General features: G+C 35.0%; 1 protein-coding gene across 1 annotated transcript; it reads right to left on the reverse strand.

The window, feature by feature from the left end:
* Nucleotides 1–588: 588 nt before the first annotated feature.
* On the reverse strand, nucleotides 589–11,699 carry LOC121429951 (mannose-6-phosphate isomerase-like). Its single transcript, XM_041627213.1, has 9 exons — nucleotides 11,573–11,699; nucleotides 10,014–10,141; nucleotides 9,573–9,773; nucleotides 7,681–7,822; nucleotides 6,873–7,070; nucleotides 6,316–6,489; nucleotides 4,188–4,396; nucleotides 2,150–2,513; nucleotides 589–1,162 (listed from the first exon to the last, which is right to left on the reverse strand). The coding sequence occupies exons 1-8, from the start codon at nucleotides 11,586–11,588 to the stop codon at nucleotides 2,292–2,294; spliced, it is 1,290 nt and encodes a 429-aa protein (XP_041483147.1). The 5' UTR covers nucleotides 11,589–11,699; the 3' UTR covers nucleotides 589–1,162; nucleotides 2,150–2,291.
* Between the last annotated feature and the right edge of the window lie 6,353 nt (nucleotides 11,700–18,052).

Below are 18,052 nucleotides of genomic sequence, written 5' to 3' on the forward strand. Positions count from 1 at the left end.
ATGAAAATACATTCAATATTTGGTTTATATGACACCTAAAAAAATTGAATTTTTTAATATGAAATTCATGAATTTCGATGCAAAACGTGCTCATGCAGTGCGAGTTTGGTCTGTTGATTGTTACGTCATTACAACATGCGCACTGATGGTGCATGAGCTGCTTTCTTGGTGCGCGAGTGCAATGAACAAAATCGTATGGATCCCAAATTGCACGATGAATGGATCCAAAATTGCACGGTCGATGACGTCATTGCAAAATGGGCTGACTGAATTATATCAAACAACCAATCAAATTACTAGGATCTAAATAGGTGTCATATAATAATTGATATTTGTATAGTGTCCGATCCCATCAATCATAGTGCCTTAGGTGCTCCAATGTTAAACCAGGGCCCTGTTGTATAAACCCTCTAAAAGTAGAGATCATTTTGTTGGTAAAGATTAATTCAACCCTAAAAATCAGGGTTATTTTGACATCTAAAGACAATGGGAGAGTTTTTATTTGGGTTAAAATACATCATTAGTATAAAAATATATCTCCATTATTATCATATCTTTATCAAAATCATCATCATCATTACCATCATCATCACCATTACCGTCATCATCACCATCAACATCATCATCACGATCAACATCATTACTTTTACTCAATAAAAATCACAACTTTCAAATCTATTGCAACTAATAACTTCTTAATAAATCACAATTTATACATAAAATTCAGCAAAAAATATAAAAATAATTCTGGAAGTAATAAATCTAAATAAATACAAATAACATACTTTCATTTCAATGTATAACATTGGTAACTATAACACTTAGAAAAATCTTAATGAAAAAAATGAAAATTTAATGACCACTAACGAAGGAGGGTCATTCTCAATTTGTTTTCTTTTTATGCAATCTAACAAGATTTACCTCTAAAGATTAAATCGTTCAAATTTTTAATACATCACACATTTGTTTCAATCACACTGATTTGTCTTTATTTGTAGTGGTAGAAATGGGCAGTGTTCTTGGATTCTAATACGCGTAGTAGAATATACCTGCAGTTCAACGATGACTTACATAAATATACTAGAACACGGACTATTGAAAGTCAAATATTGATTATAAAAATACTAAATTTATTTTCAGTACTAGTAATTTCAGTCATATACAGTGCATATCAAAAAAAAGTTTACACTTTGAAAAAAAACCTGTAAAACTACACATTTGTAATATCCTGAAAATTTTTACACATTTTAACATTGGTACAGATCCATTTAAGCAAATGACGATATAACTGTCGAAAAATATTTCCGCTTGAATGAGCACCACTTACTTTTGAAAAGTTAGTGAAAAATGATTTGCGCAGAACTTTGAAATAGTTATGCGAATAAAAGTAGACCTTAATCATGAAGAACACGTTGAATTTAGCTAGTAAAATTGATTTGAAGATATCTTTTACCTTTTTCTACTTGCTTCCTTGCCCCAAACCCTTGAAGATTGCATTGTGCCCCATCCCACTCCCCCACACGCTGAGGCCATCGTGACGATATTTGCTTTACACTGAGCTGTGATTTACATAAAATGGCTGAGGCTTGATTTTCATTTTGTTAATCATTGTCAAGCTTAAGAAAAGTGTGGAGAAACAAGTATTAAATGAAAAATGAAATGTAAACCCACCTTAAATTATAAAAACTTAGTGAAAAAATGCTGGAGATGTCTGAAATAAACTTTTGTTCAGATTCAGTTATGTCCTCAGATCCAGCTGGCACAAAAAGGGTAAAGGTTGTGTGTACTAAGAGTTGAAATTTCAATTTGGGTGGCAAAATTATTACAAAATGCTTGAATGAATCCGTTTCATTTAAATTGACTAAAAGTGCAAGGGAAATGTATGAGAAATGTTTTGCAGGGTAAGTTTGATTTCGCCCTTTCCCCTTGACACAGGGTGAAAACAAGCATTTCTGCGCAAACAGATTTCTGCGAGCTTTAAAAAAATGGACAGTACTCACTCAAGTGTAACATTCTGTCAAACCTTTAACTTTCATTGGATAGATGAGACCCAACCCCAAGATTATATATGAAAAAATTACCCACATGTATATTTTTCAATTCCCAGGGCTTTTTCAAAGTGTAAACTTTTTTTGATACGCGCGGTATATATTGATTAGGTTTATTATACAACAGAATCAGACAGCCTACAGTCAGATGATTCCAAACTTGTATCATTAAGTAAACAGCCAATAGAAAAGAAGTGTGGGTAGAGATATGAATATTCATGATTTCCCAAGCGTATAGCACCATTAATCAAGGGGGCAGAAGGCTCTGAAAGCCAGCAGCCCATTGGTTAAATTGAGAGCCAGGCTCTGATTGGCTGAGAGAAACAATACTGACCCCTTACAGAATGACAGGGCTTGTCCATTTGGTAACGAGGGGTGTGCAACCTCACCTTGTCCCTCAATGATGATAATAATGCTAGGACTGTCTTCAGCGCGGAGACTGTAGCTTGTTTGGTCAGCTGGGACCTGGAGAAAATTGAGTGGGAAAAAGAATTCATTCAAATGTCAGTAATGAAAATGATAGGAATATAACAGTTGTAGAAATAAAAATAGCCAATTTTTATATAGCACTTCTCCCAGAATGGCTCAAAGCGCGTTACAGCATATTATTACCCCGGTCATTGGATTCATTTAAATCCCGCACGAAAAGTGCACAATTTCCACTCCCTGGGGAGCATTCCTTGCATTCATCGCAGCCTCATTATGGCGCTGGCAAATTCAAACATACAATATCTTTCGCATCCTACCGGGTACCCATTTAGCACCTGGGTCAAGTGTGGATTAACACCTTGCCAAAGGACGCTAGACCACGGTGGGATTCGAACACACGACCCTCTGTTTACAAGGCGAGAGTCAGAACCACTACACCACGGCTCTTCCACATGAAATGATAAAAACAGAATATTAAGTAGTAATAATAATGGTGATGATGATGGTAATGATGAATATGATCATGGAAATGATGATGACGATGATGGTCAGGGTTCCAAGCTTTTCAAGAAAACAAAATTCCCTGATAATTTCCTGATGAAGTGTAAAAATTGCCTGATAATTATGTAAACCCATTTCCAGTATAGCATGTTTTCTAAGTTGTTGCAGTGAATTACATGTATTTTCAGTATAAAACTAATTAGTACCACCATTATTGCTTTGATATGCAACACAATATAACAGGTCTGAGTTACTACTATGCTTTTGACTTATGGGCCAATCAAAATTCCCTGATTTTTACCTCATTTGAGCCTTTTTCCCTGATCTTAGATATTAAAAAAAATTAAATTCCCTGATTTTTCCCTGACTAGAAAAAAGTAAAACAATTTTCCCTGATGGGCTGGGAACCCTCGATAGTGATGTTGATGACGATGCTGGTGATAATGATAGTGATTTTCATGATAGTGATGATGATAATGGTGATGATGATGGTAGTGATTTTCATGATGGTGATGATGATGAAAATGGGGATGATGATGATAGTGATTTTCATGATGGTGATGATGATGATAGTGATTTTCATGATGGTGATGATGATAATGGTGATGATAATGATAGTGATTTTCATGATGGTGATGATGATGATGATAATGGTGATGATGATGATAGTGATTGTCATGATGGTGATGGTGATAGTGATTTTCATGATGGTGATGATGATAATAGTGATTTTCATGATGGTGATGATGATGAGTTATTTTCATGATGGTGATGGTGATGATGACAATGATGATGATGACGATTGTGATAACGACAGTGATAATGACGATGTTAAAATAAATGCACAATAATGCACATTGCTCCTGTCCCTCAAATGACATTGCAAAATCATCCACATTATGCTGCACTCAACCCAGGTGAGGTGAATGGGTACCCGATAGGAAAAAATTCCTTGAATGCTTGAGCGCCTAGGCAGCTCAGCTAAAGCAGGGGTAATAATAATAGCAGGGCCCGCTGGTAGAACAGTTTTTGAAACTGAAGTGGATACCCTGAGTAAATATATTTATATTATTATTATTATAAGGTTTGACAAGTATTAGCCCTGGAAAAGCACAGCTTCTAATACACCACTCAAGTAAACCAGGAATAATTCTTTAAAAAAAGAAAACAGACAGGCATCCCTGCATAAAAGACATTGATATTCTGTACCTTGACTCGAGCGACTGCAAAATCAGGTACCGGAGGGTTGTAGATGGTGATGTAGGGATCGTTAGGGTCTGTCTTACTTGGGAATATCCTCTCCTCGGCCGTTGATGGGAGGTACGTCAACATCTCACATAGTGTTGGGATGTCCTTGAACTTTGGGGTGAGTCCTGCACGCACTACGTTGTCTGAGCATGCCATGCATTCTATGCAGTCTGTCAAAGAAAGATTGCTCAATCAATCATCTGGGTTCTTAGAACTCTAATCAGTACAAATTGAGATAGAAAATTACAACAACAGACAAACATAACATGGAATAATTGTTAACATTTCAGGTATTTGTCCTTAGTAAGCAAATAATCAACGTTTGTGAAGGTGATGGGCATATTATCAGGCAAGCTGGATGTAGCTATCTTTCCGAAGCAAAGCTGACGAAAGATAGCTAGTACATTCAGCTTGGTGATGAAGTGAAAACCACTATAAACAAAGAAACTGATATTCATATGTCTCCACAAGAAGAAAGTTTGATTTTAAAAAGTCAAGGATTCCTTTGAAGTCGATATGCTTGCTTTTATGCTAGCGCGTATGTAAACTGTGTGCAAGCATCTTGCACGATTGTCACGGCATGCAATGGAGAATGATGGAACAAAGCAATTGAGGGGCAATGACCTCTTCATTTCGCATGAACTCGGATTAATTTTATAATGCGTTATGATCCGATGGGTTCCATCACTGTGATTGATAATCGTGGAGGAAACTACTCTCGTTATCACATGACTGACTTTTGACCAATCCTATTGTTATGTGATAAGACATATTTCACATATTCAATGTTATATCAATACATGATCAATACTTAATTAATACTTCTACAGGAAGTATACCAGCTCCAACTTTCATTAGAAAGTATTACTCATTCTTCTTCCAGCTAAACTTCTGACGCACACACATTTTATGGGTTTCTTATTCACTACATTTCATGTTCTCCCTAAAAGGTCAACTCCCCCAATTCAGAGTAAGTTATGACGTACAGATTGTTTTGGTCATGCGTCCAAGGTTGACCAACACCTGTTTGGTTGTAAAGAGTTTAGACCAGACCAATATATAAGGGGTTCACTTCTGAACCCAAAGCAGATTACTTTACAGATTGTTCCAGCATACAGATGGAATAGAGATTGGAGTTTAGAGCTACAGAAAAGTATACTTCATCAGTTTGCAGCATTTATTTCATCTGCGAGTATAGTCACCATCAGACTTACTCATGTATTTGTCATTATCATCAAGTAATCATCTTTAATTACTAAATGTATATATGAACTGTACATCCTGCATCGACTCGTCTCATTAAAGTCTGGTTGAAAGTAAAAGAGCAGTAGATCCAGCGACAACACAACACTATTGCAAGGTTCTTTATGCGGAATACAATTACTTAAATTACATGTAGACAGAGTTTGATATGTCTAATCCTGATGGACATTAACAACTGTAAACTGCAGTCTTGGTGGCTCTATCGAGTTAACCTGATACATCATGCATTGATTACATTAAAAATGTCATGGTAAAGACGTAAATGAAATGCATGTATGAAACACACAATTCAGATGTTGTTTGAAGGTTTGCATGGTGGCATGTACAATCGCTGAGGTGGTTTGCGGTACACCATGTGGAGTGTTATAGAAACAGTGGATAAAAGAAGAGAAAAAATGGATAGGCGAGAAAGTGGAGATTTGAGAGTAGAGTATTCTTTATTTAAAGTAGTCCTGAAAAGTACTGTAAACCAGAAGGAATTGATGAGTGAGAACAGCTTGAGTAGTAGAGCTGATGAGGAGATGCTGGCTTGAGTCGGCGAGTAGAGATGATGAGTAGTAGAGAGACTCGACATTTCGGACAGGTTGACTGTCCGTCTTCAGCTACTTCAGCTCAATTCCTTCTGGTTTACAGTCCGTTTCAGGACTACTTCCATGAAAGAATACTCTACTCTCAAATCTCCACTTTCTCGCCTATTCCTATCTTCTCTTCTTCTATCCACTGTTTCTATAACACTCCACATGGTGTACCGTAAACCACATCAGCGAAACACACAATTGTCAGTTATGAAATGGCTCTGAGGATGATCTGACATTCCTCTACTTACTTCCAGATAGGTACGCATGAGGTTCGTTGGGTCCTAGAAACATGGCTTCTCCTGGTTGAAGTGTGATGTGATTGAAGAGATAGGAAACAAAGCAACCTACATCACCGGGGAACTGACTATATAACCTAAGAACTAACAATCCATTGCTTTGGCTTAGATCCTGACCCCCGGCCTCTGTAAAGAACAAGAAAAGGGATAAAATCATTAATATTAAACATTATAATTTGTGGTAATAATCGCAACATGAATTTGAACAGTATCCAATAAAATGATTCTATGTTTATTAAAAAAAAATGTGTTAAATGATTCTGGTATAGAATGTGTGATTGCTGAGAAATGAGCAAAATAAGCATGGCATTCTAGCCTGGTGTGGGTCTATTTCCAAGCAATCATAAAGCATTGCCCGACACATGCTTAACTGAGACTGCGATCTTCAATGTGATCATTTTTCAGCTTAGGAATTCATGATTTCACAAAGTTAAGTTTATGCAAATGTCCCCAATCTAGATCTACGATGATGTAGTGACAATAAACCTTGATTTTAAAGATTTTTATACCTTCTGCTTTGAGTCTTGCAATCAATGCTTCCAGTTTAGATGTCATCTCATTGATATCTTTATTCATGATTGCTGACAAACATCGTTTTAGCCCAGCCCGGCATTCCTCTGATGATCCATTCCCATTACTGGCGTTGAGGGCAGCAGACAGAGATGCAGCGTTCTCCTCCCCAACCACTGCTTTGAGCTCAGGTACATCTGATAGCAAAAAGTGATAAACCTATTTTGAAATCAGACTAAATATAAAGGGTATTCAAAAATTGTTTCAACCAATGACTTTCAAAATAGGGGGGAAAAATAAATACAAATGCATTTTTAACTTAAAGCTTTTCAGTTCTAGCCGAGAAGATTAGAGGAAAAAAGTGAAAGTAGATTAAAACATATGAATGATAACCATTAGCTTTGAAACTACAGCTGTACTATTTTCGACTAACATAACATAAATAATTTGAAGTAATAACATCAATTAGAAAATTTAATAAAGTCAGGGTAATAATAATAATAATAATGATAATAACATCTCAGCCTCGGAATAGAATATTTCTAGATAGACGGCACTATATAAATGCCTATTATTACTATTATAAACACATTGCTGTTTACACAAAGCAGAATATAACAAAATTCATCCCAACATTGGTCAAACAGGGAAGAGGGCAAATTTAATGTAATAAATTCAAAGAAAGAGACAGAGAGAGAGAGAAATAAAGAAAGGTAGGAGGGGGGATCATTAACTTTTAACATATAGAGAATGCAATGAAAGCCCCCCCTCCACCACACACACCCCCCCACACACACACTAACTTACTTTCTAAGAAGTTGACTATTTGTGATACTGGTCTGAAGCCATTCATGCCTTCAAATGGAGTCAGAGCAAGGGCCATTTCTGGTTTATGATTTGGATCAGGATATTTATCTGGTCTCACTGAATGCAACTGCTCAGCATGGGCCTAAGAAAGACAAATCAAAACAAAAAGTACTGATATGAAATAACATACTTTATAATTCACCTTTGTGTTTTATTAAACTGAACTGAATTTTGTATCAATATATACTAAGGAGCTGCATTTGTGACAACTAACGTTAGTCTAAAATAAACTTTACGCAAGGTGATACAAAGAGTGAACAATATTTAAGAGCTACTCCAAGCTTAAACTAAAATAATCAGAACAGATAAAGTAAAATCAGACAATACACTGAAAAGTCCATCAAACTCGGACAAGGAATAGCAAAGTTAAACAACATTGTTGGGCATTATTTTGGTGAAACAGTTCTATGCATGTCATCATGATGCAATGGTGGAACTGATGATGTAATATCCCCACATATTGATTTGTATTTTATTTTGTGACATTATATTCATTCAAATTTTGTCTTCCAAAGAATGAAGGAAACAGAACTGACCACTGATATTGCTGCAACTTATTTGTTACATGGAAGACATATCATGCAAACATGTACAAAAATATGAAATAATTATGACCAAGATGACATGAGACTAACTGAGAAATACATTAAGTGGGTAGTACAACGTGTGTAGTGTAGCAGGGATGTAGTCAAAGCCAGTACTTCTGAGTCAAAAGGCTGCAGGTGAAAACCTTCACCCACAGACTTTGTACATATGACTCGGCCCAAGCCCAAGGCCCAGACCCAGACCGGCAAAAGCTGGCCTCGAGGCCGGTCTGATTATATGGCAATTAGACCAAATTGATAGTGGATGAAATGGGTTTAAGTGGTATTAGACTCCTGTACAAGCTATTATTTTCGCGTACAGAAGTTTTCGCGAATCTCGGGGATCCCGACATTTTCGCAGGTTGTTAAATTCGTGATCGGAAGATGTACGAAACTTGCTTTTCAAAGAAGCAAAACTAGGGCAAATCATGTACAAATCTATGCTCCTCAGAGTCCTCATGCTGATGTGTCATTTATACATAAATATGTACCTGTAAAAACAGTTACAAAGTGCAAAAAAAGTGGCTTAAATTTCACTTTTTTATACCTTTAGATATAAAAAGTCATCATGTCACAGTTTGATCTGTAAGAGTAATCTTTTGAAGATGTGTGTTAGATTCACTTTTTTAAAAGTTGGTTTCAGTGCAAAAATTTTTGTGAACAGAATTTTACACCTTTGAAAGCTCTGGTCATGTGAGTATTCAAATAGCTGCCAATACGTGTGTATATAGTCAATCAGATGACAATAAAATAAAATTATTTCACGGAAAATACATTGTAATATTACAGTGAGTGAATAAATATCAATAACATTCATTATGTTAAAAAATAGTTTAGGCTCTGATTTTGTTTGAGAAATTAAAAACAAGTAAAAGTCTAGCTAACTCTTTGAATCACTAACTGTACATTCTATACCTTATTTTTTGTACACATAGAGGTGCATACCTCTATATGTACAAAACTGGGCGTTGTGGTGTGCGCCTGTAATCCAAGCTGTGGGGAAGTTACAAATTGATGCAGAGGTTCGAGGTTCTAGCCCTGGTCATGTCTTTCGGATGGTGACGTCATAAAGGTCGGTCCCAGACGTAAATAATCATATCTGATTGATACACCTCTGACAAAACTTAAATACACACACACACGTTCTTTCTCTACACAGGATGTTTTCAATAACAAAATCCGCGAAAATAACCCCCCCGTTAAAATAACAGCTTATACAGTATCTGAGAAGTAGACCAAATAAATTACCTTGTTTGGATGGGCCTGGATGGAGAGTGACTTGTTGACGGAGAGCACCTTGAAGAGGAAAGGAAGTTGATCACCAAACTTAGCTCTGACCTTTGACCCAAGACACTCTGGTTGCTTAGCGATGAAGTCACTGAGGGGTATCCCAGCATGCTCGGATGAACCAACGATAGAGGGACCCTTGGGATGAGTGCCCATCCACAACTGGTCATTCAAACAAAGGAAAAAATATATTTAAAAGTTAATGTAAACAAAACTAAAGAGTGATAAAAGCCATTTTGCATGCCTCCATGCAGAGTTCACTTCGAAGAAGAATGACATCTACTTTTAGGATACTGCTGTTAAACTTTGCTTTCTTCAGAGTCTTGCTGATGGTGATTACCAATTAAATAAAAAATTCCCTCATCAAGATATTACAGAAAAAAAAGAATATTTTGTTCTTACCTCAGCATAGGGTTGATCTGGTTGTAATGTGAAGTCTTTATTAGAACTCTGACTGAGGCTGGCTACTGCACTATCAAGACCAATCCGTCCCCAGGCATACTGCTGTACAGCACACCGAAGTGAAACAACTGAAGAACATGTGGAGCAAGCAATGAAATAGGAAAAAATGTAACAAGTCATAACACCACAGTTAATTGTCATTTCATCCAATAGTTTCTATGCCTGCAATAATTTAAGGATACAGTGTATACAGTACATATCAAAAAAGTTTACACTTTAAAAAAATCCTGTAAAATTATACATAACTTGAATTTTTTCCACATTTTAACATTGGTACAGATCCATTTAGGCAAATGATGAAAGGAGAGACCGGGGTTAGTTGGAACATGGAGTAAGTTGAAACATTGTAATTTTCTTTAAAGCCTGTAAAGTAAATTTATGAAATACTACCCTCAATTTATTGTTATTGATAATACAACAGTTGTATTATTAATAACAATAAATTGAGGAGTTCCAACTAACCCCGGTCTCCCCTACAACTGTCAAAAATACTTCCGCATAAGTGAGCACCACTTACCGTACCTGCTTTTAAAAAGGGAATAATGAAAAATGATTTGCGCACACTTTGAAATAGTTATGCGAATAAAAGTAGACCTTAATCATGAAGATCACGTGGAATTTAGCTAGTAAAATTGATTTGAGGATATCTTTTACCTTTTTTCCTTGCCAAAAACACTTCATAGAGTACTTTGCACCCCATCCCACTCCCCCACACACTGAGGCCATCATGACAATATTTGCTTTACACTGAGTTGTGATTTACATGAAATGGCTAGGCTTGATTTTCATTTTGTTAATCATTGTCAAACTTGGAAAAAGTGTGAAGAAACAAGAATTAAATGAAAAATGAAATGTAAACCCACTTTAAATGATAAAAACGTTTTATTCACGGCCGATTTCAAAACATCGCATGCAATCAGTGGCAAGTACCATAATAATAATAATATAAATATTTATGCTGTTTGACCTGTGACCGATCGCATGCAATGTTTTGAAATCGGCCGTGAATAATACGTGTGAGGAAATTGAAAATGGCCCAAAATCACCAATTATGATAATATGAGGATAACCGGAGGATGGACATGGAGTGAAATACGGGTGAAGAGTAAGAAATTAAGTTATTTTTATTTCTTGTTATATTTTTTTTCTTCTAATTTTTACAATAGATAACATTTCCATCCCACCTTTGTCACTCGGAATATCCGATAGAGTTCATAGTCCCGAAGTTCGGGTAGGTGGAGCGCAGTGTAATGGTAGTGAAGTGGAGTGGAATGGAGCACTTGACAAGCGCAAAAAGTACGATAATATGCCAACGGCAGTCTGTACTTTTTGTAAGAGCCTGCACAAACTTCGTATACGGTACCGGTAGCCAGGTCTACACGAAATGACATACACGGGACTATCCACCTTGCACCGCACAGTTTCCTGCTCTATAACAAGTAATTTCCTCACTTTCTTTGAAAACAAAACACTGCTTATTTTTTTAATATTGTGCTCACCTGCTGGAAAAGCCATATTTTGGAAAACTTGGTATGTTCTACTACAAGAAATCGCTCCTAGACAAAATAAATCCCGAAAGTTTCGAAACCACACGTCGACAAGATAAGGTACAGTCAAGACACAAACAATAAAGGAAAAAAACTATAACAGCTGCTTATCCATTCTCTATGGCTGCTGCCGAGACTTCTTTTTTTTAGTGGACGAACTTTGCACCCTTTAATGCCTTCCCCTCCTTTAATTGGAGTAAAGAAGCGTATATGAAGCGACCAAGCGTATAACATTTAATTCAAGTTCTAATGATCCAAAATGCAATTTCCTGCTGCTTGTGCCACTTTTGCCTAAGTATAACTTTGAAAAAAGTTAACAAAACGCTTGAAATTTAACGGTAGATATAAGAATTAACAGAATCAAGAGAATTGAATAAAAATCAATGAATAATTGACAAAGACTCAGTTGCATATTTTTCGTTAATTAGCAATGGTAACAAATTATATCTGAAGCTCCAGAATATCATTTTAAACCCCTTTTAAACCTTACAAATTTTTATTTCTGGAATACGGCTGGTTATATTAAGATGTTGAGTTTATCTTTTTTTCATTTCTTGCTTTTCCATCTTTTTTATTTACTTTATTATAATCAGAGGTCACATTTACTACATAACCACTGGCGTATTGGGGGGGGGCTATCGGAACGCCAGTAGCGTAAAATGCCAAAAATTTTTAGGGGGCCGTATAAGGCAAGTTTTCCAATATGCTGCAAGCGAGCACAAATTTCCATATTTAGTCTTGTTTTTAAAGGGTGGGGGTCTATGGCCCCTAATAACCCCAATCCGTACGCCAATAGGAAACCCTCTTATAATTTACACGACCCAGCCCTCCAAAAATAAACAGAAAAAGGCAGGGGAAAGGGAAAATACAGAAAGAAAAGGAAAAGAAAAGGGTGAAATATTATTTTCTGAATATATTTGTCAAATTCAATCACAAATTAGATTTCAATTTTACAATGGACATTTATGGCATCATATTCAAGTAGCTTACCACAATCAAGTCAATATGCAATCTTATGGTTTTTTTAAATATAATTCATGAATTCATATATTTCAATGGAACAAGATGAATATAAATATTTTTCTAACAGAGGGTATGCAATGTGTCTGATGATGTATCTACCCAAATATTCACTTTCAATTTTTTTTTAGAAAAATACAATTTCAGGAATTAACATCAGATGACATAACTTGGTTTGCGAAACCATAGAGAGAGGTAAAGGACAGAATTGGTGGCTGCAGCTTCAGTTGTGCTTGGGTATAATGTTATAGGACAAGGGTATATTTATGCAAGTAAATATATGACAAATCATTTACATAAAATACTCACTCATTAGAACAAAATACACAAAACAGACATGTCATAGATTAATTATCGATAATCATATCATATGATTATAAGCTGAAAGACATTTATTGGATGGGATCAGCAGCTGCAAAATTAAAACAATCATTTAACTAAAAATCTGGACATTTTTATACAACCCTTCATATGAAATTGATTACATGCGGAGACAAATATCTACCCGATCATTGGAGTCATTATAGATGCACAATATGCATTGTCTCACCAGATAGGCAGGTCCAGGATATACAGAGCAAGGAGCACAGAAGAGCCAAACAAAGTTCTTTGCCACTCAAAATGGAAGAATAGTTACACAATTTTTTTTGGTTTTATCGATATTATTTTTATAATCTATTCATCCTGTGGAACATTCACTTTTGTATTAGGACACAGAAATAATGAACACCAGTGGGGGATCTGAGGAGGAAGGGGTGGGTGGCCCCTGCAATGTATTTATTTAAACGCAATGCTGAACTTTAAAAAAATCTACTTGCCTGTTTTAGTTCTTTGTAGACATGGTAGAGGAGAACATTGATCAGTTTTTTCTCTTTTTTTCTGGACCCGAACATGGCCCCTGCATCTATAAAATCCTGGATCTGCCAATGACTAAGCACTGGTTTGTTCATACTCATGGGTTTCAAAAGATCTCCATCTTTAATAATGCTTTGTAAAGAACATTGGGGGTGACTTTTGTGGTATCTCTGTGTGTATTTCATACAAAGGGTTATTAACAATTATAATTACTGCTCCTGGGTATATGTAGAGCTGTAAGTTTGAGAAGAAAATCATCAGTTTCTCATGCAGCAGAAATGCATCGAGAACCACCAGAGGGGTGTTTCACAAAGATTGAAGAGCAACTCTTAAGGCCCTTTGGCCCGAATTCACAAAGGTGGTTTTGAAAGATTTTCTTCTATAAATTACGCTTAATTTAGAGTGTATAAAAATGTCCAATGCTGATGCACGCTTTTGTCACAGTGAGCCAAATTAATGCCTGTTACCATTGTTAGATATGCTATTTTATTCATGAGTCCACTGTTTGAAGAGTGGATTAATTAATTCAAAACAGTGGACTCGTGAATAAAATAGCATGGATAACCACGGCAACATGGGTCGATTTGTTGCACTGTGACAAAAACATGCATCAGCATTGGACATTGGGTAAAATAAGTGTAATTCATACAGGAAATCTGCAAAAACCATTTACTCGTTCATGAGTTTTCAAAAACCACCTTTGAGAATTTGGGCCTTAGAGTTGCACTTAACACTTTGTAAAACACCATCATAGGTCTAACAATGCAGGTTTACAAATGAATAGTACATACAAATCATAACATTCACTTGAGTATTTAACAGGCCATTTATAAGAAGCTTTCAATTATGGTAACTGTATGGGCTCATTAGAAAATAAAAATCAAGGTTTCATTGGGAAGTGACAAATAATTACACATCGAGTTCACAAGTAAAATTCTAAGAAAACTTATATTTCATAACAAATGAATGAGCTGCTTGCATGTGACATCACAAATGAAAAGTTTAAAAATTCATTACTCTCTTAACATGATTTGATGGTTTTAGCAAATATCCTATTTGTATTCTATGTCCACCGAACTTAAAACAGGACTGTGCCCACTAAATGATAATCATTATATCTCACAATTACAAATAAATTAAAGTATAATGATTCCTCACATTTTGTAATTTAGTTCATCTTTTGATAAACAGCTCTATATATAGCACATGAACTTTGGTTTATTTCACAAACTGTTTAATGCAGCATTACAAAAAATTTACATACACTGGAATATCCATATGGTAATCATAAGGCTTTTAAAATATGGAATCAAATGACTGATGCCTTGAGTATTGCAACAAAAAACAAAAACACTCTTTCCAAATCCTAAGAGAAAACAATTATATGTGAGATGTCTCCATATTGGGGATAATATCAAAGGGCCCTGCAAGAAACTTAAACACATTTGTATTAGTTGCAATCATTTCAATTAAAATCAGTAGGCTTTGCAGTTACATTGGGATTGTCATTTTTTTTTCAAGCAATCTGCTTATGATGACAATCCTCCTGCAAATTGTGAATATCATATAATAATTTGGTAGTTAATCATTTTTGTCTGAAATCATTCTTTTTTTAGTACACTTTATTCATGATTCATGCCAAAAATGCCAACATATAATGTTTTATTTTATGGAAAATGTATTATACGAATGTTACGGATGCAGAAGAAATCAATAAATCAAATTTAATTGCAAATTTACAATATATCTGATAAGTCTCTTGCAAGACCCACTGAGACCTCAAACTAAAGCAAATAAGAGCGTCAGAATACAATGATAGTGATCATAGGTCATAGTGATTTAGTTCGCTTTCGCCTCCCAGGCACAGGTGACGCCAAACAAATAATGATAATGATAATGCTCTCGATTTGCAATGCATAGCCCTACTTAACTACCATGGGTAATGAATATCTGCCATTGTTATGAAAATACAACAAATATGTATGTGAAAGACGTCTCAAAGGCTATTGCAGTAGGAATGTAACACATATTTTTCTTTCGTTATTATCACATTTTAGGAAATATTTATCATGATCTCAAAATGAAGTTGATAAGTTCTATACAATTACACACATTGCAAATATCCAAGATTTATTTAGTTAATTAGACATATAAATTAGATGATTTGATAAATTTTCTTTACAACAATCAAACATATAAAATTGATTTTTTTTTCAATCAACTAGTAGTCTACAACTACTAGTTAGGTAAAAAGAAACACACAATCAACCAAAAACTGTAAAAAAAAAAAAACGAGCAAATTAAAAAATATATGTATATATTAGGGTGGATGTATTAGTTCCTAATCAAATGATTGGACAAAAGTGGTCATGTGACCAGGCCTTTATATTTCCAAATAAGTAACTTTACTTAAAATCAGATCATAAGTAATAATTTATGACAGGCCATGGTTCTGAAATATGCCATTCCATTCTGACACTTGATATCAAAATAATCTTATATAAAACATCACTTATAAAACACATCATTTTAAGAGTAAATTACGGTCTAAAGACCATCTGATATCGCCTTGTGCATTTGAAAACTATTCTACTGGTATTGTACATGGATAGTTCATACTATTAAATGTCCTCTTTCATGCGTATCATTTAATAACTATCAACACATGAAATATATCCTAAGTAATACACATATTAACAATGTTCCATTTTAAGTAGCTATTAATACATTGGAACAAAACACTATCCGGGCCTGTAACACAACGGTCATCTCATCGCTAAGTTTAAAAGAACAATTCTAATTGGTTCCTGGTCAGTCTACTGAGCAAAACGCACATGCAACGATGATCTTGATTGGCCATTGCATTTAGCAATTAATCGCTAAACTTACTGTTACGAGATCCATGTCATCTTCCATTGCATTGCCTGAACACAATGTATACACTTCCTCCACTCCCTCTGGAGTGATCTAGATCTAGAATGGGTTTTTAATTTACTACGAATACTATGATTTCACAACAAGAAAACTAAAATCAGAAAGCATCTCCATGGTTACATCTTTGGCATGGAATAACCATATCATGGAATATTTGTGAAAGACAAATTGAAATTCCTGAGCATTAACTAGAAATGCAACCCATTTGACGTAAAATTCAATCCTTGCATCTCATTCAACTACAAAGGCTACACATTTACCTGATTTACTACATCATACATGTAACTTGATGGTAATTAATGTACAATGAATACACAACAAAACTACATAAGGGTATTGATAATTAATACTCCGAAGCAATCATATTTTCATTCTTGTATGCAAAGTGTCTATTGTGACTTGTGACAAAATGAGGCATAATGATTGTGAAATTAGGCAAAAATTTGCATAGAATTTTAAAGTAAGTAGTAAAATTATTGAAATGAATACCCAAATGATTGACTAAAATAAATAACATGACCAGGGGCCTGTTGCAGAAGGATTTGCGTTTAAACGCAAGTCAAAAAATCAAACGCAAGTCCCAAATGCGCGCTGTTGATTGGTTGAAAATCTAATTGCACATGATCTTTAGAGTTGCGATCGATTGCAACTCTTTCTGCAACGGGCCCCAGACCTGCCAACCTCCTACAACCAAAAGAAGTATTTGACAAAATAGAGTATTTGTAAAAAATATAGTATTTGTAAAAAATTGCCTCAACGTTACAATCGCCGGCCATTTGTAGTGAGATCGGTGAATTAACATGTAAATGACTCTACTTGAAAACTTGATAATTCACCCTTTAAACATATGCTCGTACATTTAGGTAAGAATTTACTTGTTCTTTTCATGCAACAAGTTACTGGCCCGACTGATTTTTACCAGTCTGGGAAAGTCAGACCAGCGCTAGTGTCAAACACTGTGTATAATACATACTACATGATCAGAAATATAAAAAAAAAAACAAGTAACAAATCATACGAAAAAGTATTGGTGTATTTATAACAAAAAGAGGAATAAATACTCTAAAATGGAACTGTTGAAAAGTCTGCATGACCATTCGATTATTTATGCTAACAGTAAATGACTGGTACTCCTGCCTAGTTCTATTGAATGGTCATGAATATAAGATGAGAATGGTTTATTTATCAAATAAAAAGCCATAAATATCAAATAAAACATATACAAATACACATAAATTTGCTCAAGAATAAGAGTAACTACACCAAGTGTTATCTTTGAAACAATCCAGATGCCCTCAGCTACACCTGGGGCATGTTAGAACTATTCCAAAGGTTCCTTGTGGGTATAATTCTTACTAATCGCTTTAATAAATAATGTGTATTATTTGAGTATGTTTGCATGAATAAAATAAAAGCCAGTGATATGATTTTGGAAGAACTTGTCATATATTTGGAATATATGTGTATATTGAAGCATCTAAAAGATATAAACCCGAAATGCAAAGTCTTTGGAATGTCAGAGGCCTAACTTCAAGGTAAGGTCCATCATATGTTAGTTGCAACGACACTCATAAAATAATTCTTTTTTTTTATATTGTACATTTTTAGGTACCCACAAGAAAA

The sequence above is a fragment of the Lytechinus variegatus genome, chromosome 16 (genome assembly GCF_018143015.1).
Source record: "Lytechinus variegatus isolate NC3 chromosome 16, Lvar_3.0, whole genome shotgun sequence".
Lineage (NCBI taxonomy): Eukaryota > Metazoa > Echinodermata > Echinoidea > Temnopleuroida > Toxopneustidae > Lytechinus > Lytechinus variegatus.